Source organism: Rhineura floridana, chromosome 8 (assembly GCF_030035675.1).
Source record: "Rhineura floridana isolate rRhiFlo1 chromosome 8, rRhiFlo1.hap2, whole genome shotgun sequence".
NCBI classification, from domain to species: domain Eukaryota; kingdom Metazoa; phylum Chordata; class Lepidosauria; order Squamata; family Rhineuridae; genus Rhineura; species Rhineura floridana.
The window spans coordinates 71,662,341-71,683,590 of NC_084487.1; the positions used below are offsets into that span (position 1 = coordinate 71,662,341).

At 37.5% G+C, this 21,250-nt stretch overlaps 1 protein-coding gene across 1 annotated transcript; it reads right to left on the reverse strand.

The window, feature by feature from the left end:
- Positions 1-2,747: 2,747 nt before the first annotated feature.
- On the reverse strand, positions 2,748-20,526 carry RAB21 (RAB21, member RAS oncogene family). Its single transcript, XM_061639732.1, has 7 exons — positions 19,978-20,526; positions 8,672-8,731; positions 8,416-8,523; positions 7,957-8,020; positions 7,130-7,184; positions 5,778-5,866; positions 2,748-4,520 (listed from the first exon to the last, which is right to left on the reverse strand). The coding sequence occupies exons 1-7, from the start codon at positions 20,140-20,142 to the stop codon at positions 4,381-4,383; spliced, it is 681 nt and encodes a 226-aa protein (XP_061495716.1). The 5' UTR covers positions 20,143-20,526; the 3' UTR covers positions 2,748-4,380.
- Positions 20,527-21,250: the final 724 nt, after the last annotated feature.

Sequence of the window (21,250 nt, forward strand, 5' to 3'; positions counted from 1 at the left end):
TAAGGCTGGAAATGGCCCCTGCCTAGAGAATCATGGCTAGTCAGTGTGTAGACAATACTCACCTTGATGGACTAGTGATGTAACACAGTATAATTTTATTTATTTATTTATTATACAGCCACAAGAGTGGCTGTATACTACAGTCAGCATGGATTTTTCATTCCACAATGCTAAACTGAAAATACCACATGCCATTCTGATGCTTCCCATAAGCTCATTGCAAAACAAAACCTTACAAAACTTATAGGCCTGAACTCAGAAATGCTTACTTAACAACCCTCTCAATTTTCATGGTGATACACAAAACAGTCAAAGAGATTCAAGAGTTCAAAGTACAAAAAGAGAGAGAAACCAGACCCCATCTGGACTTTTTTGTCAGAGTTCTCATAATTTGTTTAATTAAAAATCATTCATGTTCACAGAGTACCTGTAATCCTATTACTGACCTTGCCTCATACTCTGACCTTCATCTTCTGCAGTTTAAAAGTAAAAAAAAGGCCTAGCTGATTTTTAATTAAGAAGTTTAGCATTGAACTCAATGATAATGTTGGGCATGCTCAGTAAGAACCAACTGTCAGTGTTCTAAAAGCCAGACTCACAGCTGCTGAGCTTGCCTAATCAGGGGGCCACAGACACACCAGATTTTGATTTCAGGAGACAGTCATGGCTTCCCCAAAAGAATCCTGGGAAGTCTAGTTTGTGAAGGGGGCTGAGAGGAAACTCTTATTCCCCTGACAGAGCTCCAGTGGCCAGAGTGGTTTAACAGTCAGCCACACTGATTGAGGCTCTGTAGGGCAACAGGGCATCTCCTAGCAACTCTCAGCACCCTTCACAAATGACACTTCCCAGGATTCCTTCAGAGAAGTCATGACAGTCTAAAGTGAAATAAATGTCTCGTGTGGATGTGACCAGGGACAGATTTGGTTTAAATTTGGGTGGGAGGCTACATGTGCTTGCTATAGAATAAAAAGGTGGGGGAAACCCTAAAAAAAATACTGTTCACAATGTTTTCCTTTGGGAAAGGGGCTTCCCCAGTGCCCACTCACCCAATCTCCTCCCCTCCCTCCCCCTAGTCAGTTTTACCTATCCTAAGCATGATTGCACAGGAGTAAATCCTACTGAAGTCAAAAAGCATGCAAATGATCAAACCTACCCTCTTCCTCCCTTCCTTCAGCCCACACTTCCCCTCCCACATCCCCTCCTCTGCCCTCCCCCTCGGTCAGTTTTACCAATGAACATGCAAATGATCAATGAGTATGCAAATGATCAAATCTCCCCTCCCTTTCCTCCCCGTCACCTTTTGCCTCTTCCCTCCCCCTCCATTCCCCTCCTCCTCCCCTCTTCCCCCCTTCCTCCTTCCCTGTACTCTCCTGTCCTCCCCCACAGTCAGGTTTACCTATCCTAGCCATGATTACACAGGAGTAAATCCCACTGAACTCAATAAGCATGCAAATTATCAGACCTCTCTCTCCCCTCTTTGCTTCTGTTTGTGAATATGTGAAGTACAGCACTTTGCAACAATAAAAAGCTCCAAAAATAATTGTGGAATAATGGCACTGCCTGTTCTGCAGAATAGTTTCCAAGGGACATGAAGAGCGTCTCAGTTTGCACAAGATAAAACAGTGAGAGGTGAAACATATTCTAGCAAAATTCTAGGTGTGCTCTGTTTTTAATTGACCATGCCCACCTTTCCTTAAGTGGAGTAGTTTAAGCATAGCAGGCTGAAAACACATCTTGGGCAGCCCAAGTTTGTTTTTTCCAACAGCTAGAGTCATTGCTTAAGTAGCAACATATTGTAATCAGTCTGAGTTTACATCAAAGTGCAGTTTCAGATTCAACAGTTAATGTGCCCAAAATAGAAATAGAGCATAACCTCCAGTTGGAAACAAAAAAGACTGTCTTTACCATCATATGACATTGACCAATGAAAAGGTTTTGAAATTAATAAAAATAAATTTGATACAGGTTTCTAGATGAATGAGGGAAATAAAATTTTCTAGATTAGATTCTCTGTAGAAACACATGCTTACTCAAAAGCCCTACTATCAAGGATGTAAAATGAAAACAATCAAGTCATCCATTAAATGCACAACTTTGTCTTACACTATTTTCATCTTTGTATGAGTTTGAATCTTCTAGTAGCACTTGTCAAAGAGCAGAAGGGAAAGGAGACATCTAAACTCATTCCCACTCCTGTGCAACTGCATATTGTCCAATACTTCCAGATTAACCACATCACCAGTCTGCTAAAGGAAAGCAAAAATGCTCGCACAACCACAGCAATGACTAAGTACACTTGACTGCTACTTTAAAATAGCTGGAAGAGAATGCATATATCTGTGCTGGCTGGTTTGGAATTGTACCTGACACAGTTTGCCTATAGAAGCTCAGGGAGCAACTGCCTTCAGGTCACAATGACTTTACAAACCCCGGTCCAAATCAAGTGGTCAGTGAACCAGGAAATGTTGCCTTTGCTAGCTGCTGCTTGCATCATCTGAGAATATTTTTCTTCTGTAGGAACTTCAGACCAGTACACTAGTCTCTTGTTTTATTATGCAAGATGGTGTTTGATTTGACAGAGCTGGAAGAGTCAAATGATATTTTTTAGAGTCATGAACTGTAATGCAAATAAATAACTGGCACAAATGTTGCCTTCTAAATCCATTTCAGATCCATCTGTTTAAAAATATGTTCATTTGTAACTACTATGCTACACAGTATCCACTGCAGAAAAGTTGTTATAAATAGAAGGTACTAAATATGAATATTTAATGAAGATAGAATAGTTTACAGCAGCACATGGTAGAAGTCACAGTAACCAAGCTAAACAGATGTACTTTAATAGATCATCTAATTTACAATTAGGATTAAGGTACAGAGTACAGTGTACATATTAAATTATCCAGATTATGGCCATGTGTGGCAGCTAATTTTCCCATAGACCTCAGCTGATTTTCATACAACTTGTGATTAATGAATCCATGCAGCGTTTTAGAAAACCATTACTCTTAAAGATTGTGTCAGAGTTTGGAGAGTGAAGTTAATGAGGTTGTGCCAAGTTCCCAGTGCAACTTTATTTTTGTTTGCACTACTGAAAATTCAAAGCACCATATGTGACAGTATGAGGATCACACAAGCCAGTTTCCAAGGCTAAACCATGTACTCTACTTCCACACCAACATATACTCATTTTCCAAACATCACCTTAAGTGATATTGCCCTCAGCAAGTCAAGAAATATTCTGTTTTAGCTTTACTGTTCTAGTTCCAATACAAGAACAGCTCTAGGTTATTATGCATATTCTGTTCCTTCAGAACACATTTGTTGTATACTTAGTTATTTGAAACCCCTCCAATTGAAAAACCAAGTGGATTTACATATGGTGTTCCTAACAATTTCACTGGCCTGTAGAGAAAAGAAAAATATTGCAGCCAAATTATTTTTTACTTAATTTCGTTAACTGGGAGAACAATTTGACACGAGAAAGCAACGATATAAGAACGGAAGTTTTGTTATCAGCTCTTGTTTAGTGATTATCAGTTCCTATGGTTCATTTCCTGTGTGACAAAAGCAGCTAAAGCGTATTTTAGGCATGTCAAACTTCTATTAGTAGATTTAAGTGTAGCAACAGTTTACAATATTCCAAGTAGATGTTTGGACCTAACGTGTTATAGAGACCAATACTTGCCAGAAAGTTTGCCCAAAAATATGTAAACTTCAGAGCAAGCAAGAATGGTCATAATGTAGCAAGGGAAAAATGAACAGTAGATAATGAAATTTGTTTTTTTCATCAACTGTTAACTCACTTCACAATCACTGACAAGACTAATGTGCATATTTCTGCACCTGCACTTGTCAAAGCAGATAAAATATTTAATATGTAATTTACAATTTATTTTCACCAGCATGGAGTACAGAACGAATATATCAAAGTAGTCAGACAGTTATAGGTTGATACGAACCCTGCAAAAATAGTATTCAGGTATCTGCTAATTAAAAAAAACCTAGGTTGCAATTTTGAAGTGATACAGTTCAATCTACCACAAAATACAAAGGGCTGCAAAAATGTCTCATTCCAATCGTGTATATAAGTTATTAAATAATGATCTCATTTAAAATATAAATGAAGCCATAAGTCTTTTCCACATGCAATATTATTCATTATTGAAGAAATATGTAAAAAGGCCGTTGGTTTGCTTTGTTAACCATTGTAGAAAACGCCAATTCTCTGGTCACATACTCCACTAGTTTAGCACTTAATGGTACTGAATGGTTAGAAATGATTTTGAATACTGTTAATTCCGATTCTCCACTGATAAAGAATGAGACTTTGAATATGGCAGTCTTTGCTAAGGGGGCAAGAAACACAGTCTTATACAATTAGCCAGATGAGCAGCAGCCTCCACTGCTCTGAACTGCTGGTTCATCATCAATTATCTGTACTCCCCGCCTTGAAGTTCCTGACTGACTGGAACCATTGCCTCGTGCTCTCTCATCGACTTGTGCAGTTTCTATCATTCCTAGAATTTAAGGATATTGCATTAGGTTAGACAGTACTATAAATGCTCACTCATAAAAGCAATTTAAATCACACTGGTTCAATTTAGCATATGCAGAAGCTTTCAAAAAATGCAAAAAGGACTTGTGACAGATTTGCAAGTTAACCATCCTAATGTTTATAAATGGAAGATGAATATTAAAACAGCCAATAAGTTCTTGCACCATTATATAGGGACTAAATCATGCTTAGAGTGGGTCCATTGAAATCAGTGGGAAACTCACAGTGAAATCCAATACATGTCTACTCAGAAGAAAGCTCCACTAGGTTCAGTGTGACTTACTCCCAGGTATTGGATTGCAACCTTAGTCATGGCTATTACAAGCACAACCAATTCTGAATCCAGCCCAGGTTCAACAGCAAGATTCCTGGAGACTGACTATAGAAGTTCAGTTGTGGTGATAGCTGGCAGTTTTATCAGTAAATGCAATTGATGAAAATATTTTATTAGCCGGAAATAATAAATGGGGCTGCTCACCCCTTTGGTAAGTTATTATTTTATTGTAGAGATCATTAGCCCCAAATGATTCAACACCAGCAAGCCCAACTGTCAGCAAGTATAGCAACAGTTTTTCAGTATTGTTGGGTGGTATAAATGATTCTTATGCTTTGACCTGCACTGTCTATTGGGCATACTTGGAATTACTAATAATACAATACCAGAGATGTCTGAGGAACATTCCATCAAATGGGGACACAAGAACTGAAACATGGATGGTTTTGATGCAGCATATCAAGTGCTGCTGCCCAGGGCCATTTTTCCCAGGAAGCTGCCAGCATCTATATTCTAGAAGCTTATGTGATTATTCAACACAGTTAAGAAAAACCTTCAAGGTCAAGAGCAGAAACAACTTAACATAGATGCAGTTTTTATTGCAAGACAAGATCCAAGTAAGCCAGGAACTTGATGTATAGATTAAGCTATAAAATCATATTAGCAGAAGTTATTAGTATTAGTTGAACATGCAATAACATCCCACAATGGGCAAGAACATTCAAAATTGCATAGTGACTGGCGGACATGTAGAACAAATATACCATGGCTGCATCTAAATGAATAAAAAGATCAACACGTCATGCCAAAAAGCCTTTTTAATACTAGCTTCATTTGGATTGCATTTAGGATCATGCATAGCTCAAGAGTTGTTATCTTGCTCAAAAGTTTCTTAATTTCACAGCAGCAACATGACCAGCAACGATCAACACAAAAGAAACTTACTTTTACACAGGTCAAGAAAGAGTTCTTCTATGCCTTTGTTCTGTTTGGCTGATGTGTGATAGTGTTTTGCTCCTACCGATTCTGCATACCTGCAAGTAAGGAAAGCCTTTACCCTCCAACTAAAAAGACAAGAACAATCTTCACACATATTATTCCACATTTTAAGGGAATGCTGTAGTTAAGTACAAAACTTAGATATCCATCAGCATCTAGCACAGGTAAAAATATGTACATTAGTAGCAAGTGCTATATTTGAAACTCCAGTTAATACTAACACTAATAAAGAGGCTCCTTTAGGAGGAAGGGCAAGATATGTTAATAAAAATAAAATAAATAAATGTAACTAATTGCTCAGTTGATATCCTGCCTTTCCACCAGATGGTTTTCAAGGTGACTTATCAGTAAATTACAAAGACTGGAATCCAACTTCTGCTTATGCAATGGGACTTCCCCTTCTCCCCGCTGTTGCTTTTGGAGGCATACAGAGCACTCAGGGGGAGGAGAGAAAAGCTAATCCCATTTAGTGAGCATACCACTTGAGCAGACACCGTTGGATTCAATCCAAAGTAAAATGCATAATATTAAAACACAAGATCATATAAAAACACATTAATAAAACTGACTACAAGCACTGAAATTGCAGCATGTAGCTATAACAAGTCAGCTTGTGGTGCCTCAAGGTCAGTCTAAATAAGCATGTTTTTTGCTTGCTGCCAGAAGATTAGAGAAGCTAGATAGGCCCCTCTTGGCAAGAAATACCAAAGCCTGGGAACAACCACACCTTGGCAAATTATGAATTGCCAGCAGCTTAGCAGAGTGAAGAAGTGCAACTGGAAAGTTATAGGGCACTCTTTGGTATCATGAAGGAACCAAGTAGCCTCAGGCTCTAGAGAGCTTCATCCTATACTTCTAAAAAGGAGACACATCTTAGTGTACAAACTAGTACTTCTCTCCTGTGCCTAGTCACAGAATTAAAGGAAATTGACAGGCTGTTGTATTACTGATCATCATTCACCAGAGCCCAGTCCCTAATAATTTACAGTATAATCTTAACTATGTCTACTCAGAAGGCAGTCATATTGAATTCAGTGGGCCTTATTCCCAGGTAAATGCGGTTAGGTTTGCAGCAATCTATTTCAAACATTCGATGATTCATTGTAACTAGCACCATTTCTTTTAAGTCAGCAGAATGTAGAAAAAATTACATTTGAGAAAATTAAATCAGAAGTCACTATTTTATCATGAGGAACACACTGTGCAAAGTTCAGGGAGAACTGCTGCAACCCTCATGCAGTACAGCTGGGAAAGTGAACAATAATTTCTTCCAAGCACTATTAAAATTGAGAACTTACGTTTCTGCTTCTTGAATAGAGACATGTCTTTCCTTGTCCAAATCTATTTTGTTACCTGTCAAGAATTGAGAGTTCCTTAAGTGGCCAAAAAATTAGAAAACACACACTACTCAACATTTTCAGTATATATCCTTAACTCTCTTTTCCATTTGCAAGCACATGTGACATTAGCTCTTCTGCTCCTTCATTCATCCAATTGTTATCTAGTTATCACAGCCATCTCATACCTCCCAAAATCACTTATGAAATTGTTATGCAGTGGGAATGGACAGCAAGATCTCAAGGGGCCTTTCTGCAGTCCCTCACTCTACCACTGAAAGCAGCAAAAAGCACCTTCCTCTACTCTGAACAGTTCTCGCTGCAACAAACTCTTTGAAATGTGTTCACTTTTGCAACTACACAGGAAGCGGCGGTTACTGCAACACAGTTCAGCTTTAACCAAACTTAATCTTAAGAAGATACTGACATTTCTTGTAAAAAAAACCCTTAGTAACTGCAGTATAATCCCACTTTTTGGAAATACTTCACCAATCTAAACAATTAGCAATGCTAAGTAAATTATAGCTTGTTCCCAAAGAGGTCTTGCATTGTTTTCTTAAAGACAGATATCTAGGAAAGAACTCCCTATCAGGATTACAACACGATGTTTAAAAATTTGTCATCTAATGCTCAAGGAAGCTTTTCACATTATTTCTATTTCCATTTTACCTTCTCCTTTTCCATTACTTCATTTTTAAGGTGCACATTAATTTAAAATGCAATTAGCACTTAAACTGAACAAAAAAGATTCTCCAGTCATTAAATAATGTGTAAAACAAAAAGCTTACCAACTATGCATAGACAGATTTCATTTCCCAACATTTTTCTTAATTCTTTGACCCAATTTTTTACCTGAAAGAATCAGAAGAAATTTAAATTGTTTCACTTCAGTAGTACAGCAAGCAGTAGGTTAGAAGAGGGTCTAATTTAAAACATCTACCATTAGTACCATCAGGCAGAAATGTTAATCTCTCCAACACTGAGAGCAACCCTGTGCTTGTCTACACAGAAGCAAGTCCCATTGTGCTCAATGGGACTTACTCCCAGTAAGTGTATAGGACTGCAAATCAAGGGGATTTCAGTTCAGTGTACAACCATTACCTGAAACCAAGTTGATAGGACAACTGCTTAAGTTTTGCACAATAGTCATTTCCAAAGCCAATGGGTGTGAATATTAGTTTGAAGAAAATATGCAGTCAGCATGGACACTTTTGAGCTTACTTCCTTTACAGAAAGGGTATAGTTACCTTCTGGAAAGAGTCTTCATCTGTTATATCATACACTAAAATAGCTCCATTAGAGTCTCTGTAGTAAATGGGTCCCAGTGCATGAAACCTTTCTTGCCCTGCTGTATCCTGCATGTAGCAAAGATATTTTTGTTAGTTCTTATTTAAGCTGCTAAAAATAAAGTAAGTGTTATTTTGATACTTGATATTTTGGTGTGGTAAATAAAGTTCTATCTTTAGAAACATAATATAATAAATGTAATCAATAAGCACATACCCATATTGCAAGGTTTACTCTTTTTCCCCCAATATTTAGCTTCTTTGTTAGAAAAGATGCCTACAATAAAGAACACAAAAACATTAAATATTTGATAACAAACTGATTCATGATATGTTGAAATATTTCAGGAGTTCTGCAGCCATAGAATTGCATCCAAGGTGTTTATTTGCCTACAGCTGTACAAACATATGCTTTGTTTAGTGCAAAAAATATAGTTCAATAGGATCTAGCCAACAAGAGACATGTCTGAGACAATGCAAACTCCTACTTACATTTTGGTGCTCACCAAACGCTTGCTTCTCCCAGGGTCTGCTGATGACACTCATACTAGTGTGTTGAGTTCATCCTAACTTTGTTGCTGCTGTATTTATTGTTTGTTGCATTTTTTGTTTTATTGTGAACTGCCATTATATATTTTTATCAAAGTCAGTGTACGTATTTTAAATAAACTGTTTTCCTACAAATTATAAAACCCAGTCATACTACGAGCACATATAACACCGTTAGTGCTGAAAAAGCAGTTCAAAGAGTCAATTCACTTTTAACTTTTTGTACTCAGGTATAGACATCCAAAGACAAAATGCAAGCAGTAGCATCCATTTTAAGAAATATGCATGCATTTAGTAGCCAGGTTTCTCTGCAACATACACAGAAGCAACTTGAAAGAGAATGGACAGAATGCCTCACTAATAAAGCAAAGCCCTAGTTCACAATTTACTCCATGTGCCTTTTTACTTGGGACTCCAGCACGTGCATGTATCCATAAGGCCCATTACTAGAGCTGTGAAGGCCCAGGAAAACGTAACAGAAAAACAGGGGGAAAATGTTTCCCCATCTCTGTCCCTACCCCCCAAAAAACTATTTTCTTCCATTCTTCCAGAAGAAAAATTGGAAATTTGAGAGGAAGAATGAAAACCCCTGTGAACTATTTTGTTGTCTAGAATAAAAAAAAATTTAAAGCAGTATTTTAAAAGATTGGTTTAGCTACACTAAATAGTTAATTACAATTCATCTATATTGTAGACTGATAGTACTTTTGCTTCTTTTTACATTTATATCACACTTTTTTGCATCATAAGACTAAAGGCAGCACTCATGTAGTTCCCAGGTAGTCACCTATACAGGCCCCGAGTATACCCAGACTTGCTTAGCTTCATTAAGATAGTTGCGGTCTCATGTTCCTTCAGATAATACTGTGGTCCTTAAGAGTACGAAAGTTATTGTTTGGTGTGTATACAGTGCGTTGCAGGGGGTTTTTTTTGGTATGGTAGTGTTTCGGATAATGCTTCCTGTGGAGATGACATTGCTTAAGCTCAAACAGAAGTTTCATTTTGTTGACTACAATCCCCACCCCCACCCCATTTTCCTTAACTGGCAAAACTCAACATGAATAGTATCTTGAAGTGCAGTAGCTTGCTGTTCTGTTTTTATTACTACGTTTTTAAACCACTGTTCAGCCTGAAGGTCCCCAGGACAGTGAAAAAATATAACCAACAAATAACATAATTCCTACAGTAGACAGCTACCTCTAATCTCATCTGTCCTCAACAGCCAGGGGCAAATGATATGTCTCTACTTAGAATCAGAAGGATGTTAAAGGACAGTCATACTTTCGGTGGAAGAGAATTCCACAACTGGGATGCCATAACTGAGAAGGCCCTGCATTGCACCAACACAGAACAGACCACAGCCATTGATGAAACAGTCAGCAGGGCCTCTTTTGATATCTTATGGCATGGACCAACAGAAAATCAAACACATTAACACTGGGTATATTTGCTGCTATTGTTTGATTAAAACAAAGGCATTTATACTTTAAATTTAGTAACTATAGCAAAGAGTGCAGCTTAATACCAAGTTATACATAATTCATTTTATGTTCTTAAAGTAGTGAAGAACTAGTAAGAAAATAAGTAACATGTTATTTCAGTTTTCTAGACATTTTCTCTACCTATGTCTTGAGTAGCACAGCCACTGAACTACAATAATGAATGTATTTTCCCAAATCACATTAGTTCAGAAGAGAGAGTGAAAGATGCAGTGCCCTAGCCAGAGAAATTATCTCCTTTTCCCTTGGCATTAAGGGAACATGAGAGTAACATGAGAATACGTGGTCACATAATGGAGGATTGAAGGATGCTTGGGAAGCTGCACTGTCAGTCTCTCTTCTTCCTTCCTCCTAACCTTAATGCCAGGAGACACAGGAAGCAGAGATATAAAGGCCCAGAAAAACCCAGAAAAAACATTCCCCCCCCCTTTTCGAGGGGGGGGAACAGGCTTCTGGAAAAAAAGGAAAAACACTTTTTCCAAATTTTTCTGTCCCCCCCCCCCCCAACGCCTTCACATCTCTAAGCACATACTTTGCAAGGCCGTGTTGGAACAACGCATTCAGGCTAGTATAAATACAGGTTTGCCTCCCTGCTATTCATCAAAAGAACGTAGCACATTGCAAGACTAGAGTAATACCTTCTGGATATCGCTTTTAAAAAATGAGGCCACAAGTTAATTCTCAGAAGCGAGCTTCAAAATCTGATTACACACACACACACCAGTATGGTGGATCTTGTGATACTTAGTGACTTCACAGTTATTTAAGTGACTTAGCCTTGATCTTGCATTACTTGTACCATAGTTAAGTTGCCACCAACTAATGAGTCAATGTGCAAAACACAGACTGTTTAAATATGAAGCAACACAGAATTATGTGGGATTTTGATTCAGCAAGTCTTCCTATTCTCCTGTTGCGACAGGGCAATTTTCTAAGAATCAATACAATTCCAATAAGATCTAAAACTTCCAAAACTGGTATGATAAATTCTTGTTTTGAAATGAACACAACTGAAACTCCACATTTTCCACTATTTAAGTTTCTGCTCTTATTTTCCCAAAACACTGGTAATGATGCAATATATCAGAAACAGTTACTAAGTTCTTTGGTTTTTACAAAAGTTACTTTTGTTCAAAAAAACCTGTAGAAGTCCATTATGAACCATGGAGAATATGTTCTACATGCTTGGTGTACTTATGATTTACAGAAGCTCTTTACAGGACATGTAAAATCAGGCCTTGTTTATGAGTACTCCGCCTCCAAGCAAATGGCTTTGTTCTGTGTCCTTGGATGTATATATTCTTAACAAATCCACAGTAGCCTGGCTCTGTGCAGCCTTTGTTTCAATGAGCTCAACTATGCATATGATCTCTCACTCTGTTATTGTGCTTGATTTCTGCTATTCTGAGGGCTGCTTCACATTTTATCATCCTCCATGCGATGGCTCCCCACCAAGTCCAGCTACAGGATCCCACGGAAAAACAGTATGAGGAGCCACCACTGGAGGACTTGAAGCCAGTGGCCAATGCTACCGTGGCTGTCTCCCCCAGCATAGCAGAGGAGAGAGTGAGGAGGGGCACCTGGAGGAGTCTGGCACAACGCCTGGGGCAAGGAGCTGCCTGCAGAGCTGTACACAAGGTTACCAGTCCGCCCGCCTGCCTGCAGTTGCCACGTCATGGAGCCTGGTGTAGATGGGTGGGGCAGCAAGCGATGGAGTGGGGATGCGTCATGTATTCTGGGGAGCGTTTGTGCAGGCTCTGGCTGGTCTGTTTTGTCGGGGACTCGACCGAGGCACTGCCTTGTCCAGCGTCTTGCCTTTCTGCAGTGTTCATCTGGCTGCTTTTTGTTTTGTTTTTTTAATAATTTTTATTCAAATTTTTCAAAAGACAAACAAAACAAAGTCAAAAAACATAACAATACAACAACAAAAATAAAAAAAATAGTTGACTTCCGATTTGTCGCAGATCAGCTATAAGTATATAGTATACATCAAACCTGTCCCTTAATGTATACATACAGGATCACTTTTCTCCATAGGCTGTCTTAGTTAATCGTCAAATCCCAATATCATCATTTTATTTTGATCTTTCAACAAAAAGTCTAAGAGAGGCTTCCATTCCTTAAGAAATGTATCTGTCGATTTTTCTCTAAGTAGACATGTCAATTTATCCATTTCTACTAAGTCCATTAATTTCAATAGCCATTCTTCCGTTGTTGGTGTTGATTCCATTTTCCACTTTTGTGCACATAATAATCTTGCTGCCGTAATCATATATAATATTATTCTTCCATATTTCTTTTCTATTTGTTTATCCATAAAACCCAATAAAAAAAAATCTGGTTTTGACTGAATATTTATCTTTAGAATTTTTTGCATCTTCCTACCTATCTGTGCCCAAAATGATTTTGCCTTTTTACACAGCCACCACATATGATAAAATGATCCTTCTTGTTGTTTACATTTCCAACAAACATTAGAAACATTACTATACATTTTTGACAACTTTTCTGGAGTCATGTACCAACGGTACATCATTTTATAGAAATTTTCTTTAAGATTATAGCATAGTGTAAATCTCAAGCCTTTTTTCCACATATTTTCCCATTGATCCATTTGTATGTTATAACCAAAAATTTTTGCCCACTTTACCATACTCTTTTACTTGTTCTTCCTCCATATCCATTTTCAGTAAGAGTTTATACATTTTCGCAATTATATTTTCATCATTTGTACACAATCCTACTTCAAAATCAGATTTACTTATTTCAAACCCATACATTTTCTTGTCCATTTTATATATTTCTAACAATTGTAAATAGGCAAACCATTGAAAACTATATCCTTCCTTTGTCAGTTGTTCTCTCTCTTTCATTATATATTCTCCATGTACATTTTCTAATAGTTCTTGATAAGTTAACCATTTCTCTTTTCCAGCCATTTCTCTTCTGTAAAACGCTTCTTGACTTGAGACACATAATGGTATTTTCGAATAAAACCTTGGTTTATATCTATTCCATATTTTCAACAGAGGACGTCTTATAAAATGATTGTTAAAGTCTACATTTACTTTTACTTTGTCATACCATAGATATCCATGCCATCCCCACTTCAAATTATGGCCCTCCAAATCCAATAGTCTTTTATTCCTCAATAATAACCATTCCTTTATCCAGACTAGACAGCAGGCAGCAAAATAAAGTCTCAGATTTGGTAATCCCAGTCCTCCTCTTCCTTTGGCATCTTGTAGTAGTTTAAATTTAACTCTTGGTTTTTTTCCTTGCCATACAAATTTAGAGATATCTTTTTGCCATTGTTTAAAAGGTAAATCAGAGGATATTACAGGTATTGTTTGAAACAAAAACATCATTCTCGGTAAAACATTCATTTTTATCACAGATATTCTACCCATTAATGACAATTGTAGTTTATCCCATTTTAGCAAATCTTTCTTAATCTCTGTCCATAATTTTTCATAATTATTATGAAACAACTTTGAATTTTTATTTGTCATAATGATACCTAAATATTTCAACTTTTTCTCTATTGTAAAATCTGTCTTGTCCATTAACTCTTTCTGTTCCCTTAAAGTTAAATTTTTCACCAACATCTTTGTTTTTTGATTGTTGATCTTAAATCCTGCTAACGGTCCAAATTCTTTTAATTTGTCCATCAATACATTAATTCCTTCCAAAGGGTTTTCTAGTACAATTATCAAATCATCAGCAAATGCTCTCAATTTATATTCTTCTTTTTTTATCTTTAATCCCGAAATCCTTTTATCTTGCCTTATATCTCTAAGCAGCACTTCTAAGACCAGAATAAATAAAAGGGGAGATAAAGGACATCCCTGTCTTGTACCCTTTTGTATTTCACATGAATCCGTTAAATCTCCATTAACAATTATCTGAGCCTTCTGAGATGTATAAATCGATCTAATCCATTTTATAAAATTGTCTCCAAAATCCATTTGCTCCAAAACCTGAAACATAAATTTCCAATTCAAATTATCAAATGCTTTTTCAGCATCTAAAAAAATCAAAGCTGCTTGTTTATCATTTCGATGTTCTAAATATTCCAACACATTCAAGACATTCCTGACGTTGTCACGTAATTGTCTTTTAGGTAAAAACCCCGATTGATCTTCCTGGATAAATTGTTGCAATATTATTTTCAATCTTTCTGCCAAGATCATTGTAAAAATTTTATAGTCATTATTCAATAGAGATATTGGCCGATAATTTTTTGTTTTAGTTAAATCTTGCTCCTCTTTAGGTATTAATGTTATGTTAGCATTTTTCCAACTATCCGGTATCTTTCCCTCTTGCAGAATAAAATTCATTGTAGACTGTAAAGGTAGCAAGAGTTCTTCCTCCAAACATTTATAATACATTGCAGATAACCCATCTGGTCCTGGCGCCTTTCCTAATTTAATTTTGTTTATAGCTTCAGATATCTCTCTTGACGTAATAGGGCCATTAATAGCTTGTCTCTGAAAGTCTGTAATTTTAGGCAAATTCTGTTTAGATATATACTCTTCTATTTTTTCAGATGGAATTTCCTGACACTTGTACAATGTTGAATAATATTGATGAAAAATCTTTTTGATTTTTACATTATCTGTCAGCGTCTCATCTCCTTCTTGTATCTTTAAAATAATATTTTTTTGACGTTCTTTTCTTAATTTATATGCTAACCATTTCCCTGGTTTATTTGCAAATTCAAAAGTCCTTTGTTTAGCAAAATTTAGTTTCCTTTCAATTTCTCTAACTATCAGCATTGATACTTGCTTCTGTAACATTTTAATTTGATTTACAATAGAAACTTTAGTTGGATTCTTTTTCAATTCTTCCTCTTTTTGTTTTATTTCTTCCAAAATTAATTGCATTTTCTGTTGTTTCTTTTTTTTTAATTCAGAGTTACATTTAATAAAATATCCCCTCATAAATGCCTTACTTGTATCCCAAACGATATTTTCATTTGTTCCTTTATGTAAATTATGTTCAAAAAACTCTTTTAATTTCTTCTTACATTCTTGTACTACTTTGTCATTCTGTAATAAAGATTCATTTAGTCTCCACCTAAATCCAAGATTTTTTTTTTTAAAGTTAATATCACAGGATTGTGGTCCGAAAAAGTTTTTGGTAATATATCCATTTTAAAAATATCCTTCGCTAGAATTTTAGACATCCAAATCATATCAATCCTCGAGAATGTTTTATGTCTTTCTGAAAAATAAGTAAATTCCTTTGCGTTATCATTTATATATCTCCAGGTATCCACCAATTCTAAATGTTCCATCAGTTCAAAGCAAATCTTCGGTAATTTACCCTGTGTCTCTTTAATATTTTTTTAAGAAAGTCTATCAATTTTTGGTGAGATTACCCCATTCCAATCACCCATGACGCACCAATGATCATATGAAAACTCTGACAATTTTTCCATAAGTCCTGTGTAAAACCTTGTTTTATCTTCATTGGGGGCATAAATACCCACTATCAAAATGTTTGTACCCTGTAAAGTAATTTCAACCCCCACAAATCTACCACTATCATCCAGTAATACCAATTTAGGAAGCAATTGTGGGTTAATGTAAAGAACAACTCCATTTTTTTTTTTTTGGTCCAGCCGAAATAAATTCTTCACCCAAATTTTTACAAATCAAATATTTGGAATCTTTCTTCTTAATATGAGTTTCTTGTAAACAAATTATATCCAATTTTAATTTTTTCAAATAATGAAACACTTTCTTTCTCTTCTGCGCCGTGTTGGCTCCGTTTATATTCCAAGTTAGATATTTGTAATCCATCTTTAAGAGTGTATTTTAAAATGTGCCTGATGCTCCTTTTAATCCATCATCTTCCTTCCCCTCCTCTGCATGTTCTTGTTGACTTTGTTTCCCAGGAATTATATCCATATCTTTGAGTTTATCTTCTTCCATGTCTTTTGAAGCTTTTCTCAAGAAGTCCCTTGCTTTTTGAACAGTATTCAATCTATATTTCTGTTGTCTGAATGTAAAAATCACTCCTTCTGGAACATCCCATCTAAATTGAATTTTGCATTGCTTAAGTTTTTCTGTAAAGAAAGCATATTCTTTTCTCTTACGTAAAAGTCTAATAGGAATTTCTTTCCTCACCAGTATTTCCTTACCATCAATTTTAAAGGTATTTTTAAACTGTTGTTGTAATACCATATCTCTGGTCGTCTTCTTTATAAAGTGAACAAGCACATCTCTTGGAATTTTTTTCATTGTTGCATATCTGGAATTAATTCTATAAACTTTGTCTATTTCAAATTTCATCCGATCTTCATTCAAATCCAGAAATTTTACTAAAGCATTAACAATTTTATCTCTGATGTCTTCACCTGTTTCCTCAGGGATTGCACGGAATCTCAAACAATGTTCTTTATTTCTGAATTCAGTCACAGCCATATAGTCCAAGTTTTTTTCTAATTCCAGATTTAATATATCTGTTCTATTCTCCAAGATTTGTACCTTTTCTTTAGTATTTTTTGCATCCTCCTTTATTTGCCCAATTGTCCCTTTAATCTCATCCACTTGTGTTTTAATATAGTCTTTTATATCTATCAATTCAGTTTTCATTTCCTGTTTTATATCATTAATCCCTTCCATTATTTTTTGAAACATATCTGGGGGTATAGCCCCTTCCTGTGGGTCAACTGAACCTCTTCGCTCCTGGGCCTTAGTTGCTTTTTTAGTTGTCATTCTCGAAAGAAGCCTTTAATTTCTGATATTAACCACTGTTCCAAAACCTAGAGGCAGTCTATTTCTTTTTTTTTTCCTCCACCAACAAAAGAGTTAATATTCCAGGCCTGTTACTATAGTCCAGCCAGCACAGCACAGTTCTTATCTACGTCCAGGAATGCAAAACAATTCTGGTTCACAACACCAAGCGATTAGTAACATATACGAACAGCAGATTCGTCCAAAAAGAAATAGTCCAAGGAGAAAAATAGTCCAAAATATATTTCCATCAAATAATAATTACCTCTCATCCGTTTTTAAACTTTAAAACTCCAAATTCAGGCCAGCTTTTTGTCGTAAAAAAAATATATAAGTTGTTTACATTTTCTTTCTTCCTTAATTATATTTAAAAGAGAAAAAGTATGACTCACCCAGATTTCTCAGTTGCTGATTCGTAAACAAATCCCTTTTATTGTAGTAATTTAAGCCAAATGATAAGATTTAGACAGAAGTAGGCTCGCTGGTTAAGGACGTTTTTTTAAGAAGAAGAAAAAACGCTTCGCTTTTTTCCAGTACAGCTTGCTGGAAGTCCTGACTCCATCTTCAGCCGATCGGCATGCCTTCTTATCTCAGGGATTTCCTGATCAATTCCAGCAGCCGACAGCTCAACGAAGTCCTGTGGAAAATCTGATCGGTTCTCCTATACCTTGGAGAACATTTAAGCCAGTCAAAGTTTCCTCTTGGCTGGCTTTTAAGCTGAAAAAAGCTTCCTCTGAGGTAGAGATCTCTCAGAGACAGTCACCAGCTGAGCACTCACTTCCGGGAAGTCCCATCTGGCTGCTTTTTGGAGGAGCCTACAAGCAATACCCTTCTCCCACTGTGGGTTCTCTCCAGCCACCGGTGCCCCTAGTTAGTCTGTCTCTGAACATGGAGTCTTCGTATAACAGCCATCAGCAGACATTTTTAACATTAATGCTAGAGTGACAAAAACTGTTTTCTTATGCTTTTGTATTGGCATGTTATTCATATTAAAATGTTATTAATTTGATATATTTTAATTGATTGATAACTTTTTTATGATGACTTTAAATGTGATAACGTTCAGGTAATCAATTGGAGTTATTGTTGGATTGTCATATTTTGAAATGATCTGAAATGATTGTTACTTTTTGAACTGATTACTATTCATGTCATCATTTGCATTTTTGTAAGCCACTTTGAGCATATTTGTATGGAAAAATGACATATAAATTCAATAATAATAATAATATGATGCTCCAGATTTCACAATGTTCTGTCTCTCAACAGAGTGCACTGCAACTCAGAAAGCATATGAGATGCAGGAACATTTTGGATTTCCCCAACTCTTTCACTGTATGGGCTATTTAGTCGTAAATCAACATGTTTAAATATAGTAACCAATTTGTAAACGCTTTTGTAGGTTGCAAAGCACAAATATGCCTTGATTTACTAATTTAAGATCACACAGCCCTGCTTTGATTGGTGAGGGGTTTTTTTTGTTAATGGAGTTGTAGTTATTAATGAATGCCACCCTGGGCTCCTACTGGGATAATAAAAAAAATGGTTATATTGATCAAAAACCCTTCTTCCCAGCACCTGAAGTCAGCAGTGCATACATATCCACAAAAAAGCATTCCATCACAAACAATTTAAAGCTTATACATCAAACATAATCAGCCTCTTTCCTTGTTTCTGTTTACAATCCTATCCTTTTGTTGTCAAGTCCACAGTGTTGCAAAAGGTCACACAGCTGCAGTTTCTCTATATATTCCTATCCTCAACACTCACCTTACCCTTCCAGTTTTGCCATATCCACCAAGAGTTTGAATGTTTTATTTCAAGGAATTGTTTCTTAATGTAAGAAAACTCTGTGTTTCTTCTGGAGTAGCTGTCCCTTAGTTTTTGCAATCATAGTGGGAAACACTTCCCAGGGACAGACTTACCAAATGCAACAATGCTAGAAATTAAATCAGAATAGTGAATGGGCTCCAGAATCTTATGTATACATTAAAAGGCTTGATGTGTTCAAATTTCAGAAAGACAGTTATGTTAGCCACTTGCAAAACACACACATATTTTGTGGCAGCTTAAAAACCAACATACTTATTGTGGCATAAGTTTTTGTGAGAAGAGACCATTTCATCAGATGCACTTCCTTATCTGATGAAGCGGAATCCAGCCTGCAAAAGTAAATGTGCCAATAAATGTGTCAGCCATTAAGGTCCACAAAACACATGTGCACTTCCATGTGTTCTCTCATACCTGCACAGAGATGATTTAGGCATCATAGGAGATACATACCAGATACCTCTGAACAAAATAACTACTCTTGGAGGAGGATTGTCATCTTATGCCACAAAAATATTACAAACCTATGACTACTAATTACTTATTTAGCACTAGTTCTGAGCTGGATACCATACTGATAATCTATAGCTTGGTCTAGAAACATTTATGCACAACAGCTCCAAGCACCGCTCCTCCTCACCATGTAACTAGAAGCATTAAGAGTGAGAAAAAGATGAAAGCATATTGAGGAGTAGCAGCCTGTCTTAAATACAGTCTTAGGACTCGATAACCCAGCCTCGGCTAGACAGTCTGCGAGGCCCACGTATACGTTCGTGTGCGTGGAAAAAAGGAACACCCGCACGCACATCCTTTTACAAAGGTACGCCAATTTGAGGAGTGAAACCCAAGTCAAGCCCCCCCCACACACACAGCCTCCTGCTGCAGCTAGTTACCAGGCCTACCTGGAGGGTGGTGATGTGCTTGTCATTGAACTTGTTCTCGCAGTAGCGGAGAACCAGCGAGGTCTTCCCCACGCAGCCTTCCCCGAGGAGAACCACCTTGAAGGAAAAGGTTCGCCCGCCAGCAGTGCCGCTTCCTGCGCCAGAAGCCGCCGCTGCCGTCGCCATCCGCAGCGAAGTGGCCACCGCTGCCGCGGCCTCACATCAGCGACAGCCACACCCCGCTCAACTCCTAACGCGGGGCGCCGAGGAAGGACCGGACTGAACCAAAACGAAAAGCAGCGAGGCCGCACGCAAACGCGAAGTGGGGGTGAAGGGAGGAAGGGTCACTGAAGGAAAGTGAAACTCACTTTCCTATACCAGGGCAGCTCACTCAGATTCTCTCTAATGGCGTCTTCTTCTTCCTCCTACGTCACACGGCGTGTAGTCACGCGACAGGCCGCTGGCTGTTGATGCTCGGGCTATCAGAAGCCCCGCCCCAAAAAAGCAAAAGCAGGAGAGGGCGAGGAGGAAAGGAGGAAGATTTTTGTTAAGTTTTTTGGAAGCCGCCGCGAGAGCGCGCTCAGAGAACAACAGGCAGCGCGAGATCCCTGTCACGAACGTGATAGGGTGGTAGCTATGGGTGTAACCCGCTTCCTCCTTTGGGGTGTGCTTGGCGATCACTCGTGACCGTGAAAAATTGTCTTCCAAACTAGTCTTTCCATGGGACTTTTGTTATGGAAGACGCTTGTGCGTGATTTTGTTTTACGAGGGGAGATCTGCGCACCACGATTAATACACAATTTTGACAGAAAAAGGCTTTGATCCAATGGCATGGGTACCACGACGATTGGAAGTCCTTTATCTGCAGCAGCCTTCATCCACCTTCACAGTCGTTGTAACACACATTGTTATCCTCCACCTGTTCTACCGTTGAGGACATTCTTGGATCGTTCTTTGTCTGGTTCGTCTCCCTTGACCTAACTGCCACGGGTGACCCTGCTGGAAGTACATGATTCCTGATGGCATCGCTCATAGGGTTCATTGAACCATGCAGTTGCAGCAATTCCATCACCAGAGCGGCAAACAGTGATGTTTTAAAAAGCTACCTGCAGCAGTTGCTGTGAAACAGAAAGGAATCAGTATTTCACATACTTCTGGCCCAATGGCTAAGGGGGGAAAAAGGCGGGGGGGGGTGTTATTTCTAAAGCTTGATCCACCTGCATGTTTGCTTCTTGTAAGCCTACTGATTATAATGAGGCATACCTGTAGGTGTACAGGATTGCAGTCGAAACAT